At 43.3% G+C, this 20,488-nt stretch overlaps 1 protein-coding gene across 1 annotated transcript in view; it reads left to right on the forward strand.

The window, feature by feature from the left end:
* Positions 1–20,488, forward strand: part of fgd (faciogenital dysplasia) — a 54,979-nt gene that overhangs the window by 22,323 nt on the left and 12,168 nt on the right. Inside the window, exons 2-5 of the mRNA XM_061075090.1 lie at positions 12,898–13,068; positions 15,677–15,878; positions 16,102–16,699; positions 19,450–19,539. Coding sequence (XP_060931073.1) covers positions 12,898–13,068; positions 15,677–15,878; positions 16,102–16,699; positions 19,450–19,539 — 1,061 coding nt within the window. The remainder of the gene's footprint in view (positions 1–12,897; positions 13,069–15,676; positions 15,879–16,101; positions 16,700–19,449; positions 19,540–20,488) is intronic.

Raw genomic sequence — 20,488 nt, forward strand, 5'->3', positions numbered from 1 at the left:
CTGCTGCAGGTAACTCAGGTAACAGATGACAGAGCTGCAGGCGAAAGCAGCTCCGTCTAAATTCTGCGAGGGACGAGCCCACGGTCAGAGAGAACATAAAAGACAGTTACGAGCCGGGTAGAATGTAAAGGATCCCACTACAAAGTGTTTTTTTTATGACAAATGTGTGTGTAAAGGTTTTGGTTCTTATACATTTTTTGTTTTTGACATTTCTTTAAGAGAAGTTGTAATTTATTCTCCTGCTTTCTCTTGTGTCCCTGACGGTGTGTTACCCTTGTTTTAATGCAGAGCAATCAAAAAGGAATCATACCTGCTATAAACAGAGCGTCCCAGGGGTCGTGTGGCATAGTCTGCAAAAAATTGAAATCCGTGTGCCTGCACAGATTAATAAACTGTGCGTGCTTTGGGACATGCACATAAAGGAGATTAATCACATGCACCTTCAGCAGATTCATTGATAAAACAATCTTAAATATTATAGACTTATACTGAGATCCTTTATTTTAGAGGTGACAAAAGAATCCCTAGTTGTGACTTATCAGGAAATGCATACTGGATGGATAATGGGTGTACAGTCATGTCAGGTGAGAGGGTCAGATGGATTACAGCACACTCATAATAAACTGAGTTCCTCTCTTTAGCACAGATACTGTAGCTCTGAGATCTAATAGCACTGGGTTAGAATCCCCTTACTGGAAACCAGCTTCCTATACTTGACTGTAAAGATGTATAAGAAGCCGACTCTGGCAGAGCTGTTGTCTCCTGTGTGGGAAAATTAACATGTCTGTGAGCGCTGCAGTGCGCCGCTGTAAAGGGGAAAATACTGGAGCCATTAGAGAGGAAATAGGAGCCTTTATTAGTCTGTCTAGTGTACACCTGGCTTCCATAACAGGCCTCTCCTTGTACAGTGTGTGTGTTGTGTGTGTCTGTGTGTGTTCCTGGTATGTCTTGGCTTCTCGCTCTCGTGTCTTAGCTAATTCTGTCTTTCTCCAACCTCCGCCTGAGAAGCTTTCTGTGATTTAAACTTTCCATTCAAGACTCTTCTTGCACAAAACTGTTTAATTCGTCTTCTCCCTCTTCGGCGTTTAAAAGTATTCTCAGCTTTCTAAGTGGAGTGACTCATCGTTTATAAGTGCAGCCCAGTGAACTATCGTGTCAAACACTTTGCACCACGAGTTCAGACGGGCCGACGGGAGCTGCTCGCCTCAGATGCTTCTTGCCGTAGAGCTCCAGCTGCTGACGCTGGCGTTTTCGGGAGCCAAGTGACATTTTGAAAATGATCCTGACGTCAAAGAAGACGCATCTGTGTCCAGTGCACACTGACCTTTTTGTGCTGAGTTGGTCTGAGTCCAGTGTGTGTCAGCACAGAGGAGCAGTGACAGGGGAGGAGACGGAGCTTAACCCCCTGTTCCTCAGCCTCAGTGGTCCGGCCCTGTAAGGCCACACACCCATTCTGCATCAGACCAACCAGACTGGACGGAGCTGGACGGGAAGGGGGCAACATGTTGACCTGTGCTGGGCTGGGCTGTCCCGCTCTGGGACCTTTCGACTGTCAGCAGCCTCATAGTCACTCCCCTCCACATGCTGACATCCATCCTGCCTGGAACAGATGCATGGGGGGTGCGGTAGCGTCCACGTCACCTATACTACCTCACAGCTGACAGGATGGAGGCCGAGCAGGGGTTGGGATTGAGTTGGTCAAAAGTAGGATCAGAGGAGGATTTAAAAGAACAGGGTTAGGTTAACATCTCAGAAAACATTAGGATTTTCCACAGACCAAGGTGACATTCTCTGAAGATATTTATCATAGATAGATAGATAGATAGATAGATAGATAGATAGATAGATAGATAGATAGATAGATAGATAGATAGATAGATAGATAGATAGATAGATAGATAGATAGATAGATAGATAGATAGATAGATAGATAGATAGATAGATAGATAGATAGATAGATAGATAGATAGATAGATAGATAGATAGATAGATAGATAGATAGATAGATAGATAGATAGATAGATAGATAGATAGATAGATAGATAGATAGATAGATAGATAGATTACTTTATTCATCTCCGAAGGGAAATTAAGTCGTCATAGCAGCCGGTATATTTGAATACAATAAAATACAATACAATAGAATAAAATAAAAAATATTGAGGTAGAAAGAATAAAAACAGAAACACAAGATAAATAGGTAGATAAGGTGCAGTGGCAAGATGATGGTAATAGTACTGATGATATGGTGGAAATGTTATTGTTAGACAGTATATAAAAATAGAACAGTATATATAGTATATAATATAACATAATATATATTTATATATGATGGTGATGATTTCTATATGATAGTAATTCATGCATTAAAAAGATAAATATAAAATTCCCACATTTGAAAAGCTGAAATACATCAAAGGGAATATTATATATTTGTGTATTTGTGACTCATCCATCATTGGGACCGATGAATGAAACTAAAACAACATTGTTCAGTTTAAGCTGTGGACACATGCACCAACAGAACAATATTCACATTACACCCGGGAGCTTCTCCTCCTTGTGAATACAGAACAAACGCCTCTTTTCCAACAAACACGTTCGTATCTAAACTGGAAAACTGATCCCAGTGGACGTGATCTACACAAACCACTTCCCCTCTCTGCTGGGGGAACCCATGGTTTTCCAGAGGTGTAATTCTGTGGCCGTTAGAGTTGTGTTTTGGTCGCCCGTGAAATGTTCTCTCTGGGTGGGTTTGCGTTTTATTTGGGAAAGGGAGCGATTTGTTCGGCCGTGTTTCTGGAAGCTGCTGAGAGTTTTTCTGTGGTCGCAGCACTTTGCAGCACGCTGTAAAAACGTTAGCAGCAACAATGTTGACATGAGCCAAAGTGATTTTGTGGTCTGTGCTGCATTTGGGGTTGTGTACAGTTAAGCGGCCAGACTGAGCGACACAGGCATGTGCATGTTTACATGTGTATGCAAACACATGTGTTAATGTGCATGTAGGCATGAAGTGGGGGGGGGGGTGCTGTTGACCCCTGGAGACACTGTATTTAACATGCAGCAACGCCTCAGTCATCAATCAGTCAGCAATTAATCAATCCTGCAGTCGGCCACATGATCCGTTTCTAACTGGTTGTGTCCACCTCAGTGACTGGTTGATCCAACCAATCAATACGTGACAAAATCATCAATACACTCACACGTCAGCACACAGAGTCATCGAGTCTGGATCCCGGATTTTAAAAACAAGTATTCCTCATTACAATATGGTTGTCTTCGAACAGGGGATGATTGAAATTAGTTTTGAAAATGCTATTTCAGGCTCTGGGGGTTGGTGACTCATGAAGCAGACCTGTGTTTGTCCAGACCCCCCCCCCCCCCCCCCCCCCCCCATTCCCTGTGGGGATGGAAAGAACTGGACTGTTTTTTTCCAGCACCATCGGTTACATTTTTTTTTGTCTTTTTGCTGGTGAAGGAAGGTGTGTTAGTGTTTTAGTAAAACTGGGCTGAGAGGAAGAGACGGGATCCTGCTCGGTTGATTTTGATTTTTTTTCTCCAGTTAATTGTTGTGCAAATCTTCCAGTAACACAGTGAAAGCCGCCATTGAGGAGGGCTTCAGTAAGCTTCAGTAGTTTCTGGGACAGTGAGGCAGTCATCTCCACGGGCAGGTTTGCAAACCCCCTTGTTCGGCTGTGTGTGTGTTGCCCTAATTGCCAATCTGTGGCTGCTTCCTTTACAGTAAATGCTCTGGGCTACCGTGCTGCACTGCATCCAGACAAACAGAGGCCCACCTCTCTGCACCGAGCCTCATACAAGTCCTGTTGTGTGTGTGTGTGTGGGGGGGTGCTGTGAGTGAATGTGAGAGGCCGGAGGGCCGAATCTCAGAGGCCACTTGTTAATGTGCAGCGAGTCACGAGTTCGGTGATAAACATGAAATTTGAATCATCAAAACGCCCCTGCCAATTGCTGTAAACTCTGAGTGTTTCTCCACTTGTTCTGTATCTGTGACTCTGAGACTGTGAGGCTTCGAGTCACTCTGCAGGAACAAGGTCAGCTACTGTGTCATCGCTCACCCACTGCATTTTTTCGGTCCGGCCGACAAGGACACCGCAGTGTCTGGGGAATAAAGACGAGCGCAGGACCGATGATATAGAAATCAGATGACAGGAGCGTTTCACAGACAAAAGGTTATCCAATGTCTGCTGATATTAAAGGTTTTATTTTACAGAACAAGCTATGCAGCAAAGATGGGCATTTATAGTTCATCGTTTGTTCAAACTTTACTTAAACATTTAAGTTTATTAATTCACATTCTTTATATTTATTACTATTATCATTATACCACCTGGTAGCAGGGTCTTCCACATGCAGAGGCTTGATTCCTTCTACAGCAGCCGGGGGATCAGTTCTGACCTTTTTCCAAATGTCCTCCCCCCTTCTCTCTCTCTCTCTCTCTCCATTTTACGCTCATGTCGATAAAGGCGAAGCACCTGAAAGATAAGAAAAACATACTAGTCACCAATTACCTTTCATTCTCAGATAAGGGTTTGACAACTACATCTCAGGAATCATTGGAAATTAAGTGAATGTACATAAGTCGCTATAAGAAGATATTCAAACTACTCTTTGACCCAGGTGTGTGTTGGTTTTACTGGCGATCGTAATGAACACTGAACGGTCAGAGGCCAGCGGCCACAGTTGTTAATTCATTTGACATTTTTAAGTCCACCTTTGTCTGAGCTGTACGTCCACTGAAAGAAGAAAGTCATTCTTTATGGTTCACTGTGACCCGCTCGCTATATTAGCTATATAGATCAGCGGTGTTGCCATGGCGATAGCCTCCTCTTGGGTGTCTCGGGGCTCGGCTGATGGAGAGTCTTTCTCCACTAACTTGATTTTGTCTGGGCTCTTCAAGGATGATGCCTCTCTGATATTAACTCGTCTGTCTTTATGTGTCGAGCTCTCTGCACTTGTTGACAGTCACAATGTGTTATTACAGGAACAGAAAACAGATGCGTCTATTTTTCCTCACTGTATTTATGTCTTTGTAATGTGCTCTCATCACTTTTGTTATACCACTGCCATCATCCATGCTTTTTATTAAAAAGCCGCTCAACTGAACTTCAACTGGTCCCACTGTTATTTTTCGCTTCTGCAAGAGTAGCCTGCGCTGCAACCTTCTTCATCACTTTCCAGCCGTCCGCAGCCTCCTCTTCCTCTCTTCAGCCTCTCTGTCTCTGCCTCCTCTTCCTCTCTTCAGCCTCTCTGTCTCTGCCTCCTCTTCCTCTCTTCAGCTTCTCTGTCTCTGCCCTGTCTTCCTCTCTTCAGCCTCTCTGTCTCTGCCTCCTCTTTCTCTCTTCAGCCTCTCTGTCTCTGCCTCCTCTTCCTCTCTTCTGCCTCCTCTTCCTCTCTTCAGCCTCTCTGTCTCTGCCTCGTCTCATCCCCACAGACTTTCGTGGCGTTAATCTGTGGGAGCTGTTGAAATCCTCCTATTTAGTGTGGGAGACATGTCAGTGAGCATGCTGTGCCCACTGGCCTGATTTAGGGGGAAGTAGACAGACTTAACAAGATGACTTTCCCCAACCACCCCCCTCCTCCGCTCCCCCCAGCCCCTGGGAAGTCATTACACCAGTGAAACTCGAGGCGCTTCTAATTCTTAAACAGCCCAACACGTATTTACCACAGGGAGCTCCACACTCACAGAGAGATTGACAAACAGAAAGTGACGGGTTGTGATAACAGAGTGTGAAGAGAAATAAAAGAAAGTAGATCTGTAATCTGGGGCCAGATGCTGGGATGTGATTGCATAGCTGTTGATCCTCGTGTACTTGTGATTTTGTGTGCTTGTGTGTGTGTTTCAGTTTTTGTGTCTGTTTGTGTGTGTGTGTGTAACTCTAAGGGGAGTCTGCTGATTGTCCCAGATTGAGGATCTGTCCTCCAGCAGATTCTGTAGCAGCTGTTTTACTGACTGACACCAATATTTCCTCTCTGTCGCTCTCTTGTTGTAGAGCTGCAACGATCTGCAACAAATTTATTGGAAACTACTTTTAATTTGAAAAAATAACTTTCAGATATATCATTAATTGAAATAATCGTTCAATTAAAATTAATTCCATTCTTAAAGTATCAACATCCCCCCCTGCAGGCTTGTGAGGTTTGTGGATTTGTCCTTCGCTGAGCTCAGCTGCTGCGTTCAGACTCAACTCTCGTCCGTTATGATGGATTCCAACACTCATCAATTTTTATGGTGGCAAAACGTCCACAGCAGCTTCTCAAACCACTCACCCAACAGCTCAGTCTACTTCTCTAGTCTGCAGCTGAATGCTTTGTGTGTTACGTGCAGACAATATTACTTTCACACTGAGGCTGTATAGTAACTGCACGACTTCTGTCTCAATCCTCATGTTAACTGTGGTCTCTGGTACTGGCCCATGTGTTAATGTGGCGCATGAACTGTTAGTCTGAACTTTTTTTTTTAACAATATATTTATTGAGTTTTACATATAAGAAACATACATTCAAACATTTATGAACATACAAACGTTTATGAACATCCCCAACTCACAATCAAACACTCAGGGTAAAGAAAAGGAGGCAGAAATTAAATAACTTAAATAAGATTAAATAAAATAATTAAAAAAAAAATATATATATATATATATATATATATAAAAATATAAGAATAAATGGAAGTAAATAAAGACACAATTATACAAATACAAATAAATAAAATAAAATTCCTTAGTCTGGCCTTTTAGAATATGGAAAAAATTCTCATAGATAGAAAATCACAAAACTAAATAAAATAAGCAACTATTTAATAAAGCATAAATATAAGCAAAATAATAGAATATAAATAAGATGAATTATAGAATATTTAGAAAGGATACAAATATTAAAAGTGACACATGCTATCATTAAAAACTTTGCACGATAATATATATATCATGATTATAGTTTTAGTTATTGCAGAGAGGTTAAAGGTGACATGACGATGTTGATAAAGAAGTTATGCACATGAAACAAGCAGATGGAGGTCAGAGCACTCGTTAGTGTCTCCTGCTGCACAGAGGAGAGCAGGAGTCGATACAGAGGAGTCAATACAGACCAGCAGTGGACAGTTCATCACTCTGTCATCTCTAATTCCTTTCCTAGCCGTTGTTTCAATTTGGCTTTTTCCACTCGTCACTTTATTTAGCTGTTTTCTTCATCGTGCACTTGCACACCAACACTGAGGCATGCCCTGTGTGTGTGTGTCTGTGTCTGTGAGTTAAGTTAAGTGGCTCAGAGCCATTAGATGAGAGACTGCTACTCTTTCACTCAGTCCTTCAGGGTAACAGACTGAGAAACCAGATCAATGTGTCTCGGTGCAGAGAGACAGAGAGTAAAACAGACGCATGGACACAGGTGGAATGAGAGGAGCAGATATAACATTGGCAGAGAAACGGGGAAATCTGACGGTGGCGTGGGAGTAATGAGGTGTCACACACAGAAAAAGTGTCATTGGGATTGGGCTGCGTCTTGGTGGGGGACTGGGGGGGGTTGATGTGTTGTCAGCTCAGCCTGCACCAGGGGTTGGTTTGCAGGGACGAGACCTGATTGACTGGCTGCCCGACTGGGGACACTCTGCTGAATCTGAATGCTCCGTCTCCCAGACAGCACCGGGGCGAAGAGGACTGTACTCAAGGGATGATGGGTAATAAATGACTGTGGGGGGGTCGCCTCGGGGCTGAGGGTGACTGACAGCCAGCCACGTTTGTGCAACTGTGTGTGTGTGTGTGTGTGTGTGTGTGTGTGTGTGTGTGTGTGTGTGTGTGTGTGTGCGTCTTGTGGATGCTCGAGAAAACGTAGGAGGAACAAATGAACAGTTTGTTCCAGCCTGAGACGTTCCTGAGATTTTAGAGAAATAGCAGCTGCTGTTATGAAGTAAATGATTCAAAGTAATGGATAAGAAGCAGATGGTCAGAGGTCAGGGAGGTCAGATGTGGAGATTATCCTAGACAGTAAGACAAATGTGGGTCTGAGGGCTCTGATTTATTTACTTTGTATTTTCCGCCAAGGAAGTTATGTTATAGGTCTGTTGGTTTCTTGGTTGGAATTGATCTCCAAATTCTAAACACGACTAGACATATGTTCTATATTTTGTTGACTTGTGTACTTGCACTATCCAAAACATTGACAACCATGTTCAAACCCAGAGAATTTCTCAATTCAAGGTATCAGGACATCCAATCATATCCGCTTTTAGCTCTGCCCGCTCTTCTATCACTTCCAGAACAAACAACGAATGATGAAGGAAAAACACGCTGCTCGTTAATTTTTCTTCTTCTTCTTCCACTGTTTGTATTGGGCACTTGCTGTTTGCTGTGTAAAGTGAATAAAACGCATGACCTCATCCATGCACATGATATGCACCTGAGTCAGGTAGATTTTTTTATTGGCAAAGGTGGTAAAGATAAAGTACTCCCATGATTCAACGCTGCTTCATGACATCATCAAACTAGGTATTTTGTTATCGTTGGGATTAAAAGACCCCTAATGGATGAAGATACATATTTTATGCCTAACATTGGGCTTTTTTTTGCCGCTGATATCACAGGGAATGATTTATGGATCTTGATGAAAAATAAATCTGTCTTATTTTGAATAAGGTCAATAGTTGAGTGTTTGGTGCAGATCTGATTTTGGTTCCTACTATTTTAGCACTGATTCCCAGCATTTTTATGTATATTGAACCTCATAATGTGACTTATCAGGTTTATATCATGGCATATCTTACAAATTGGGGATCAGAGAGAGAGAGAGGATCTAAAACTGCAAATGAAGTGAAAGTCTTCAGTGACATAACAGAGACATTCCTCTGGCTTTTGTCTCGTGACAGCATCACCAGAGAAGCTCAAAGAGGGAGGGTGCGAGTATCACAACGCACCGATTTGTCCCCGTCACATACCTGACGGTGTCTGAATACTTCTGTGAGTCTCGTACACAGCAGCCTTTCACTGTCTGGAACTCCACTGTAATGCCGTCTTTCAGGTTACGACCCAAAACACTCACTGTGCTCTCCGGCTGCCGTTTGTTCTGTTCGATCCCGGAAAGCGTGTCACACCCAGGCGGCGAGTGCACAGGTAAGATGACGGCGGGTTATCTGACACTCTGACTAATTGAAAGGATGTAATAGTCACAAACGGTGGCTGGAAATAGTTCCTGCAGGGGAGGCTTGTCACTGTAACACGCAGCCTCAAGGGCGCGGTGGTGATAATGTCTTATAATTGTCCCACTTATCCGTCCCTCAGTAAATGGAGCTGAGTGAATTAATGAGTTCACTATTCTCCTGTGTGTTTGCACAAAAGCATCTGAAATCTACATATTTACAGTATTAGTCTCGGGTCCCGCTGAGAACAAATCAATTAGGTGACCGATCCAAAGCTTCAAGTATTGTTCTAGTTATATATTATATTTGCATACGACATATTTACACCAATATTCCCAGTATTGACCCTATCCAGAATAAGACAATATCTCGAATATTATGTTGACATGGGTCACTAATGGAATAATCTAAATACTATTTACATGTTGCAGAGCATAACCAGATTATGGCTCAATGCATTACGTCACCTTCAAAATGATGTCTGATATTAGTCTGGCACTTTTAAGACCCTAACCTGAAAAGGTTTGATCTAGGATGTGTCCCGGCAATTTCTACAAACCCACCTTAACAACGGAGAACGAGACACAATTCTCTCACAGTATTGTCAAACTTTAATGCTCAGATGGTGCACACGTCAAAGGTTAGTTTGTAATATGCACACCGATGGGAAACAGTTCTTTGTCTTTATACATTTGGCTCACCCCTCCCACTCTGGTTGGGGTTGTTACAAAGTCAGAGGTCGGGATCTTCTGATGACATGAAAACAACAATGCCTTAGTTAAAGCAATCAGGCCAAGATTCATTCAGTAGTACAGGATACAGCAAGATAAAGGTAACACTGTATGAGATTCAATCATGATCAATCAAAGGGGAAATAAACATGATCATATTGTGGTACATGTTACATTTCACAGATGCAACCATTTAGCATTTTTTCTTTCTAATTTTGCAAAAGCTACGACTCACCCGGTATTTTTGTTGCCAAGCAGTGACTGTGTTATATCGCAGAATGCTGTGAAAACTCCCAAAGGACATTATAATGGGATTAAGACATATACATGTCTACATAATGTGATTAAGGTCACAATACGCAACATGTCATAATTTGATTATTCCACGTCTGATCGTATTTGAGTTAATCAGAAAAGGCTGTTTACATAGTTTACACACTATTGTATTAATGGAGTTAATATCAGACTAATGGCGCCTTGGTGAAGGTTGTTGTTCTTACAACACTGTGTGTGTTGAGGTATGAGTGCAGCTGCTGTGTGCGTGTGTGTGTGTTGTGGGTCTGCAGTAGAGTATGCCCGGATCGTCGGGCCTCCACAGTGAAACACATGTTACTTTGGCCCCGGGAGGAGGTGCTTGGATCAGGTTTGGCAGGTGAGCAGATAGGTGCAGCTCCTCAAACACACCTGGGAAACGAAAGGTGAATGTGTGTGTGTGAAGCAGAGCTGAGCTTTGACGAACCCTGTAGGGTGTGTGTGTGTGTGTGTGTGGGTTTCCCACAAAGTCTCAGCTGCACATGCGCACTGTGGCAAACTGGGAGGGCTGGAGCTGTTTCGGTATTTACCGGCTTGAGACTTCTCTTCTTGTTCTTTGGACTTTGGATATGTGAAACTGAACAGTTGGAGGCAAGGTAACGTTTGAGCTCCTCTCTCAGGATATATTCACTGATTATGTGTTTTATTCTGTTCTGACTACTTGTAAACAGCTTTCGTTGACAGCCTGAGCTCATTGTGTCGGGATTTAAGTTATTTCCACGTACTTGTTTTCACTTTGTGTTCTTCAGTTACCGTTGAATGATGACATAACATGTTATTTTACTTGGTTTGAGAGATTTTAATTAAGAAAACCTGTGAGCGTCAGCGCTTCTCTTTCTGCTGTGTCGTCAAGTTCCTGTTTGGTGTTAGTTCGTCTGATATGAGGGCCAGGTTTTGCTCTCAGGTAACCATGGCTACGCTGCGTCTCCATAGGCACCGGCCCCTATGTGTTCGTGTTCTGCGCTGTTTGCTTTTCCCAGGATCGACCCCGGCCAGTGTTGGGTCAGAGAGTTCTTCACCAGGCAGTCGTCTGGCTGAAGGTGCTGCTTGTTCACTCGATCACAGGTCAAGGTTTTCCTCTGACTCAGCCCACGAGTCATCTCGGATGTAAAGGAGCAGAAACCAAAGCAAGACAATACTTGTGTTGCTAGGGGCCAAAGTCAAGTTCACTCAGAGTGAACATAAAACCTGCATACTGTAGGTTTAGTGATCCTCTAGGCTGAGAGAGATATTTGCACGGCACATCTCTTCCTGCTCTCATTCCTTTGTGGTGCAGACATGGTGGGAAAGCCTGCAGTGGGCCACATGGTGGCACGCCGTCTAATAAGACTCATTACAGCCTCTATTGTCTCCTTCCGCTGCAAGGAGCACAGCTTGAAACACCAAATTAGATGTGCTGGGCTTCGTGCTTCCAAAAACAATTCTACACATAGAGGACGAGTCTGGAATATTGTCAGCAAAAATCCAAACAAAAGACTAGAACCAGAAAATAGTCTGTGCCAGAAAGATTCATAGATGTTCAGGAACTGTTAAAACACTGTTCCACCATCACCTTAAACATGGACATTGTCATTTATTGAGATTTCATCCCAAATACACCCTCCTGGGGGTGGGGGGGTAAACACTCGCTATAGTTCAGTAAAACAGCAGCTGGAGATAGTCCTCAAGAAATGCACGGTTTTCTGCAGTTTGAGTAACGTTTGCGTTTAACTGCAGTGCCCGGCCATTTTCGGAATATATGTTTCCAGCTTTAATTATGTATTTACCTCCATTAAGGAGATTATGTTTGTTTGTTTTAAAGATTAGACAGAAAGTACTGGAGGGATTTGCACCAAGCTTGGTGGAAGAATGTGTCCGGGAGAAACCCATTAAATTTCTTGTGCATCTGAATCAGAGGCTGGATCCAGGATTGTTGTATCACCTTATTTAACAATACAATATTTGGTATCTTTTTATATCTTCACTGATTTCTAGTGCACTGATTTGCATCGGGTTTGCGTTCTGTGCTTTTTGCACGACAGTTTTCTTTTTGTCTTAATGTGGCTTAGATTCTCTTTACAGTTAGATTCTCCATTATTCTCTTCTTATTTATGTAAATCTGTTTTTGGAGGTATAAGTTCAACTGAGTAAAACCTTTTTTTTAAGATTTTTAGCAAGTAAGGTGTTTTTGGGAAACTTGTTGACAAAAAACTAAAAAAAAAGTAACATTACCAGTGTGTTTATCCATAAATATGTAAATGAATGAAACATAATTCAGTATCTTTCAAAAACAGGTCAGACTTATCGAACTAAAACCAAACTGGAAGCAATCAGAGCACTTTTCTGTCCCTCACAAGTAAATGGAAACTCCTCTTTGCAGCTCACACACAATTCTTCACACTCTCACCTGAGCTATTAACAGACAGTGTGCAGATTAGATGTAGCCGGTCAGATACAGACCGTTCAGCCAGTGAGAGGGAAACCAATCTGTCGCCTGGTGTCAGGATCGATGCTGCAGAGCTCCTCTTCTCCTCTTTGCCCCCCCACCCCTGCTCTATGTCCGGGGGTGCTATCCTGAGCCCAAGGTCGTTCACCTTCAGCTCTATCACTGCACAGTTGCATTACAGTTAGGATTACACTGGGTTGTGCATGCGTGTTTTTAGATGAATCCAATTATATCCTGATCAATACTTGACGATTGTGTTTTCTTGTCCTCCGCAGACCTCCCTGCCTCCGCCCTGCAGTACCAGTGTGGACCCCTGGACTACCCGTGTTCTCCACAGCTGGTTAAGAAAGGTCCGACCCCCAGACCATGGCACGACCGGCCCGCCATCAAACCCCGGCCCCAGCCCTCCTCCTCACCCAGACCGCAGACCGCTCAGAAACCTCAAGGTAAGACGCCGGGGACCTAGTGTGGCCCCCCCCCCCCCCCCCCCCCTCATGGCCGGGTTTTGACATTGGTGCTGTCATTATAATTGAAAGGTGCAACAGGATCAGAGCGCTGGGATCAAGCTGTCATTTATTCTGCTCTGACAAACCCTTTTCTATAAGGTGGTACGTGTCAGCGGCCTGACCTCACTCTGTCACTCACGCTGCTCAGTAGGTCACCTCTGTGGGAGCGGCTGGTGTGAAGCAGGCCAGGCGCTACACAGGGTTTGTGTTCAGGCATCATATGAGGGAAGCTAAATATAATAAACTTGTGTGATGCTCAGTTGGAAATTACTGAGAAACATGCGGGCACACAACACATACAGATTTAGAGTAGCAGGGCAAGAAGAACCAAAGAGGTTCTGTTTTCACCACCGTCCATTAGTTTGTTGGTTGGTTTGATTGTGAGGATGTTTATATTAAAACCACATGATGTAGTTCCACGGTACTTGGTGAAACAATGTGTATTGATTCAGGGAAGAACCTATAAAGTGTTGGTGAGGATCGGGATTAGTGGGCAGATCCAGGATTTGTTTTTCTTTCTATAACATTGCGAGCTTTTTCCACATTTTCAGTGGGTTTCAAATAATATAGAGTTTTCTAATTATATATTTTTCCTCAGAGGGTAAGTGATGTTTAGGGGACTGATATTTATGAGTGTGTTCAATCTGGTGCAGATTCATTAAAAATCCAGCTGGTGGAGGTATTTGCTCTCCTGAGTGCCTTTTATTTTTACTATATATTCTCAGTGTTGTTAATGAAGATCATTCTAAGTATTTTACTGAATATGAAAGGGTCAAAACTGAAAGAAGACTTCCACTTAAATGTTTTAATAAAGTGTTGGACCACCAGAACCCTCCATAACAGCTTCAATGCTCCTTGGTTGAACTCTTCATGTCCTGATTGATGACAGAGAGACACATCGGTTCCACTGGTGAATTCACAACGATACTAAACAGGGACAAGTTAGCTCGTCCTCAAAATGGAGGAGCTGTGACACTTTGGGTTTGATAAGTGACTGCAGGAATTAATCAAATCATTGTAATGTCTTGTGATGAATCAACTCATGATGTCAGCTTTAGCCAGAACTGATGAATCACACAATCTTCCTGCTAATCAAAGCAGTGGCCTCTCGTTCTCTGTGTGGAAGCGGGTGCAGTCATTTGGTTTCTCTACTCTTCCTGCATCCACACAGTTCCTGACCAGTGTTCTTATACCAGTATAAATTATATGGTTGTAAAATTGAAAGTATATCCTCATGTCACACGACGTAGGAAAAACCTTAATGAAAAATATGAAATTAAAATGCTTAAAGACAAGGGAAGGATTATATGTTTCCATTCTGCACGGGACAGAAAGAACTACCCTATTTCTGAGCACAGTTCTTCTACTCACAGCTTCATACAGACACTGTTTCCCACCTGACAGGATGAACTTCCTCTCCAAAGTGTTTCATATCACTCATAGCTTATCCTGAGAGAGCCGCTCTGTGAGAACTGGCAGGGAAGTAATAACCCGGGAGCAGGAAGTGTTCAGGGGCAGGAACTAAAGTTGGACCTCGGTGGTCACTGTTCAAAACGCTGAGTTCCTGAGGCCCTCAAAGGTTTTACTGGGAAAAAAACTCTGTGGTCAGAAAATGTTGATGCATGTTTGCGCATCCCTTTGTTTTGCACTTTTGCTTGTTTATGATTTGCACCACAAATTCGTTCACTACAAACACGTTTACTTGTATCATTGCATTCAGCTACCCTTAATTTGATCTTTATTAATGCTACAAAATAGATTAATTCACTGCTCATTCATTCACTCATCATTCAGAGTAAAAGTGGAAAAGAAATAATAAATGCCTTTTTAAATGTCTTTGCTATATATTCTTAAATTTATCTTTTCATATCATTGTTGATAAATACTTTTGCTGATCAAAGTAAAAATACCAATTGCAAAGATATATCCACACTTTATGATCTTTTGAAATATGATCAGTGTAATCACAGGTTACAAAGTCTGAATTATAAATCCCCTGGGTGGTCACAACATTGTTTGAAAGTCTATTGAACATCTTTTGTGCTGTGTGACAGTGACAGCCACAGAGGAAGTGCTCAAACTAACAGGTGTAACTTATTATTTTCTGGTTTTCACACATTAAAGTGAAAGAAAAAAAACATGCAAATGAAAGACTAGACGATGAAGATGTGTGTGCATGCATAAGTCACGCTGCATTTTAAAGGCAGCTCAGTCATTTCTCTGTCGGTGCTTTTATTTTAAACCAACTGGAACCACAGTAGCTTCACGTACATGTCAGCATCCTGTTCTGAAACAAGGAAGTTGGCTGCTGAGGCTCAGAGTTGTTTCGCACGTCACCGCTGAACAGACGTCTCTTTCCTGGACGGTGTTTTTTTTTACTATTTGGAGATCTTACGAGAAACAAGCAGTCTTTACACACAGACTCAGCGATGGAGGTTTTCTCTCTCGGATGTATTCTTGCTACCTGATTGGTTTTGTTAACAACTGCAGCCTCACGCATCTCTCTTGCTCTTCTCCTCTCGCCTCGTCTGGACTTCTGCATCTGTAGTGCCCCCTAAACCAGCGCACCTGCTCGCCCTCGGGCAAGACAAGAAACCTAAGAGGATCCCCCCGGCGCCCTCCAGGCCTTTGCCAGCACCCCCTCCTCCACCGAAGCCAAAGCCGAATCTGCCCCCTCCTGTCCCGGGAGCACAGCCGCAGAGGGAGGCCCAGAAGGTGGGGCTGCTCATCGAGAGGTTCGAGAATTCAAGGTGAGGACGACATTTTATCAGAAGCTCGGTTTGTTTGTCAGATACATTGCTGGTTTCATTATGTTCCATATGTCATGAGAATTTAGTTGCTTAAGGCTTGAGAATAAAAGCTTTAAAAAGTTGAGTTTGATTCCAGTGTGAGTTACAGTGCAGTGTCTTTACTAAGCTATGGCTGCTAATAAGAGCTTCTCCTTAACTTCGAGTGTGTCTCTTTCTGTCCTAGGGTCCCAATCCTGGGGGTGCTCCCACGCTCCCAGCTGCACCTGTGCCTGAGAATGGACACTGCGAACGACATCAACTCCTCCTGCGGCCAGGACCCGGCGGCGGCGAAGGCTGCACGAGACGCCTCCGCTGTGGACAAACTTGCACTTGGCAACTCCGACCTGTCTGAACTCTCCTGCCTGGCCTCCATGCACATCCACGGCTCGGATGAGGCCGCGCTGGACGAGTGTGCGGAGGTCGAGATCACGCACGGCATCGGTTGCCTTGACGACGTGGGCTCCTCCCACGAGCTCCTGGACAATCCGGACTCCTCGGAGCAGAACGGGAAGATTCCCAATCGGGACAGCGGCATCGACAGCCCGTCGTGCGCCGCGGACGGAGAGGTGTTCCCCAACGAGGACGCCATCGACGAGGAGGATCATTACGACAGCGTCACGGAGACGGAGAGCGTGTCCTGCTGCGTTACCGTGGGCAACAAGCGCGACTCAACGCAGGATGAGGACAGTGACTTGGACGAGGGCAGCAGTGGGGACATGCACCCTCTGACAGACACACAAACTGGGTACACAGCAGACACAACGTCGACAGAGGCGTACAAAGTGAGTACCTCACATTCTCAGGCCTCATCAAGTCATCACCATAAACCTGAACAACCATAATTTAATATCTGAATAACCCCTCTGTGCCTCAAAGGTGGTCTTTAGTTCTCCCTCTACCCCCCCCCCGCACCCTCACTTTTTTAATTCATAAGTCATATTGCATCATGAGTTTGAGGAATTTTCATTGCGTGCTTAAATCCAGTTCATCGGGCTGGTTGAGAAGCTTCATGTCAGACAGTCACACTTCCTTTCATGTAGTGGAAAAAAAAAAAAGTACCTTGTTTCTATTATTATCATCTGAGGCTGGGTGAACAGTTTCAAAGAATACTTCTGCATGAAACGCTAGACACCGCCGCGGCCTCAGTTTGCTGGTCACCAGTGACGGGCTGGTTTCTAAAAAAAGCTCCGTCGTTCCATAAAAGGATGAGTACCTGCTCGACAGCTGTAACAGGAGCGTGTGAGGGCTGAGAGATGAAAGAGCCCCCGAGACAAAAAAACCTCCCGACAGATGATCTTCTGTTTCACTTTTCTCTTGTCCTTCACTTCGACTATTGATTGTCAACCACACTGATACTTCAATCTCTGCCCACACTCTTCCCGATGGTGCCCTATATACAGAGCGTGGCATCGATGCTTCCGTTACTGGAGACCGACAGAGTTCTGATCCAAAAGCATCGAGACTTAAAATGAATCCGATTGCGGAGGTGATGACAGAAATATGAAACAATGTCAAATGAGAAAGGACAAAAAGCTCAGATGACCGGAAAATGTTCGACAGCTCAATAAACTCAGAGAGCAAAGTTTTATCAAAGCCACACGGATGTAGACGTAGGAAGCATCGTTACCATGGTTACTGTCTCTGTTTTTAAGCTGTTCAACTCAATCCAATCTCACTTGAATGTCACATGGACACAGAACACAGACCTATCTGCACTCGGCAGTGCTTCCTGATGCCAGCCATGCTGTGCAGAGGAAGTGTGTGTGTGCGTGTGTGTGTGCGCGCTTGCGTGCGTATTTTGGTGCATGCGTGTGTCTGTTTTTTAAGGACATTTTCCAGCGTAAACACTGACCTTGTCATGACAAAAAAAACCTAATGGAGACCAAAGCCTGATCAAGCTAAACATCATTTCCGAGCTCCTGGTTGAGGTTATGGATAAGATGTGAAAAGTGGTTAGAATTAGGATTAGGCATGAACTGCACAGGTTTGGGTTAAGCTTTCCACTATGAATGGAAGTCAATGTAAAGTTCTAAGAAGGGTATCTGCATGTATGTGTGTGCATGTTTGCGTGTTTGGCTGCACGACTCTGAGGCTTCAGTCGACATGTTGAACCTGTACAATGAAAACCTTGTCACAGAGGATGTGGGTTTTCAGTGATGTGCGTTGCAAGAGGGTAAGAGATTGAAAAAGAAAACTTCTGCTGACTGAGAACCAGCGGCTTTGCAAACAATGACAAATTTTGAGTTCCACCGAACAACCTGTGTTGACAATTCCACCCTCCTGTTTCGGGTGTGTGCATGTGTGTTAATGTGTGAGACGGCAGTTGTGAAACCGACGATGTTGAAACAGGCTGAATGTATCTTGACTCTGATGTGAGTCCAAGCGTCACTGAGATGAACTTATTCAGCTTATAACGTATCACTTTCAGATGCTACATCCTCTGAACTAAACTAATGGCAGAAATAGAGCTTTGTGAACGTCACTTCCCTGTGAATCTGCTGCTCAACTATTAGCATCAAATCTGCTTATGAAAAATGTTTGTTTGTCCATAGATACCGTTGGAAAAAAGACCGAAACTGATAATACTTAACTCCGGAGGGAGGAACTTACCAAAGTACTTTTTACACCTTATTGACAAATGTGAAACATCAAGCTTGACTTTTTTTTAAGAAACCACAAAATCTTTGAGACATTTTTTCAAGAGTTCAGTCTTAAGGAGACTGTGGGCTGGAGGCTGAGAGCCACACACCGACTCAGGAAGTTGGAAAGTTCGGGGAAAGTTTTTTCTCAACCTCATTGTTGCTCTTGGTTTTTCATGGGATTTGTTGACAATGATGAGAATTATGAAAGAATATGGAAAACTGCCCATCTTATAAATATTGCATGAATAAGTGTTTAGTTTGTTTTTTTAGGGAGATGCATACAGATCTTTAACAACTGTTCATAATGAGTAAAAAAGTTTCAAAAAGTTAACTCATCCAATCATCACAATCGACCATATCAAACATTTGTTTCTTAAGCTCTTGAGTCATTTATCCCATTGAAACAGTACAGATTGTGCTTTTCTATATCTTTTTTTGTTATTATCAATCAATCACTCGTTAAAATATTTATTCTTCAGATCTATGAAGAGAAACCAGATTCTATCATATGATCCATTTAACACTGACCTTGTGGTTCTCAGTTTCAAAGTTCACTGTGACCTGTGTTGAATCAAAGCTTCGAGCTCACAATGAAGCAAAGGTCACAGTGTTCAGCTGATACAGAGGGATGACGTGCTCTGCTGAAGCTACATCAAATAAATGGATGTGAGACAACGACTTAAACTGGAAAAAACGACATGAAGGCCACAAGGCTGAACAAAAATATCCTCCCTGACTAAAACCAGCCCTAAACAGTAACATTGTGCTGTGTTAGAATAATGTGTTGATGCAGAACTTTAAGTTTAAAGTGAAGAACTGGAAGGTTTCCTTTGGGATTCCTCAGGTGTTTGTCTCAGATCTAATTCTTGGTGTTTGTCTGTTTCCCTCAGTGCTCAGAGGCTCAGAGACTCCTGAACATCGCCAAGGAGCTTCTCCACACCGAAGAGGCCTACGTCAAGAGACTCAACCTCCTCGACCAGGTAACACCGGGCCTCAGCGAGTGTGTGTGTGTCTCCTCCTCCTGTCAGTGGTGTTGTGGGTTATATCGGGCTGTTTGGGTGCCTCCGGTCCAGATTTCAATCTCCTAAATGAGCCAGAGGTTTGAGAGATTGAGATCAGGGCTATGCTGGATTAAAAAGTGGCACTGTGCTCCACTGGACTACAACCCTTCCTCTGTTGACTGGATTACTCAGAGCCGTGTAAACACAATCATGTGAGGAATTGCGTGTGTGTGTGTTTGTGCATGTCTGCGTGTGTGGTTTGTATTTATAGATGTGCAGCACAAACAAAGTGTGTGTCTGTCTGTAAAGGGGAACATACATCTATTGGTGTGAGTGTGTGGGTGTGTTGCAGTGTTTGTGTGTAAATCCCGTGGATTAAGAAAATGTTGTTTCCTGACTCTTAGCTGAGTTCATAATTGGAAAGGGTGTCGGTCTTGATGATGCTGCCGAGCTTTAGACTTCGAGAGGAAGCCAGAATTTTTTCAACACTTTCAACAAATTCACAAATATTATAAAAACGAATATGCATCAAAAATAAAATAAACATCATAATAAAACTAACTCCTATGCTGTAGATATTTAGCTACATTTAATGAGCTTAATTTGTATATATTTTTTGATGTAATCTCAATCAGCTCCTTTACACGGGATTGTTTTTCTTATTTAATCTATAAGTCATTTTCAATAAGGGCCGTTATAGTTTCTCATGGTGGAAGTGGACACATTCAAATCCCTTTTCAGTGGTTGTAGTTTCAGCTTGTATTTGTGATGAGCCCGTTGTCGTGGTTGTTGAGTCTTCTTCCTCTTTGTTCGGCTTATGTGGTGGAGGAGACGCACAGCTGCCCTATCACACAACAGCTCCGGTTTATCTGCTGCAGAGGGCGGCGATCAGTCACAGTTCACTTCCTGTTTTGACACGACACTTTCA

Source organism: Limanda limanda, chromosome 7 (genome assembly GCF_963576545.1).
Source record: "Limanda limanda chromosome 7, fLimLim1.1, whole genome shotgun sequence".
Taxonomy (NCBI): domain Eukaryota; kingdom Metazoa; phylum Chordata; class Actinopteri; order Pleuronectiformes; family Pleuronectidae; genus Limanda; species Limanda limanda.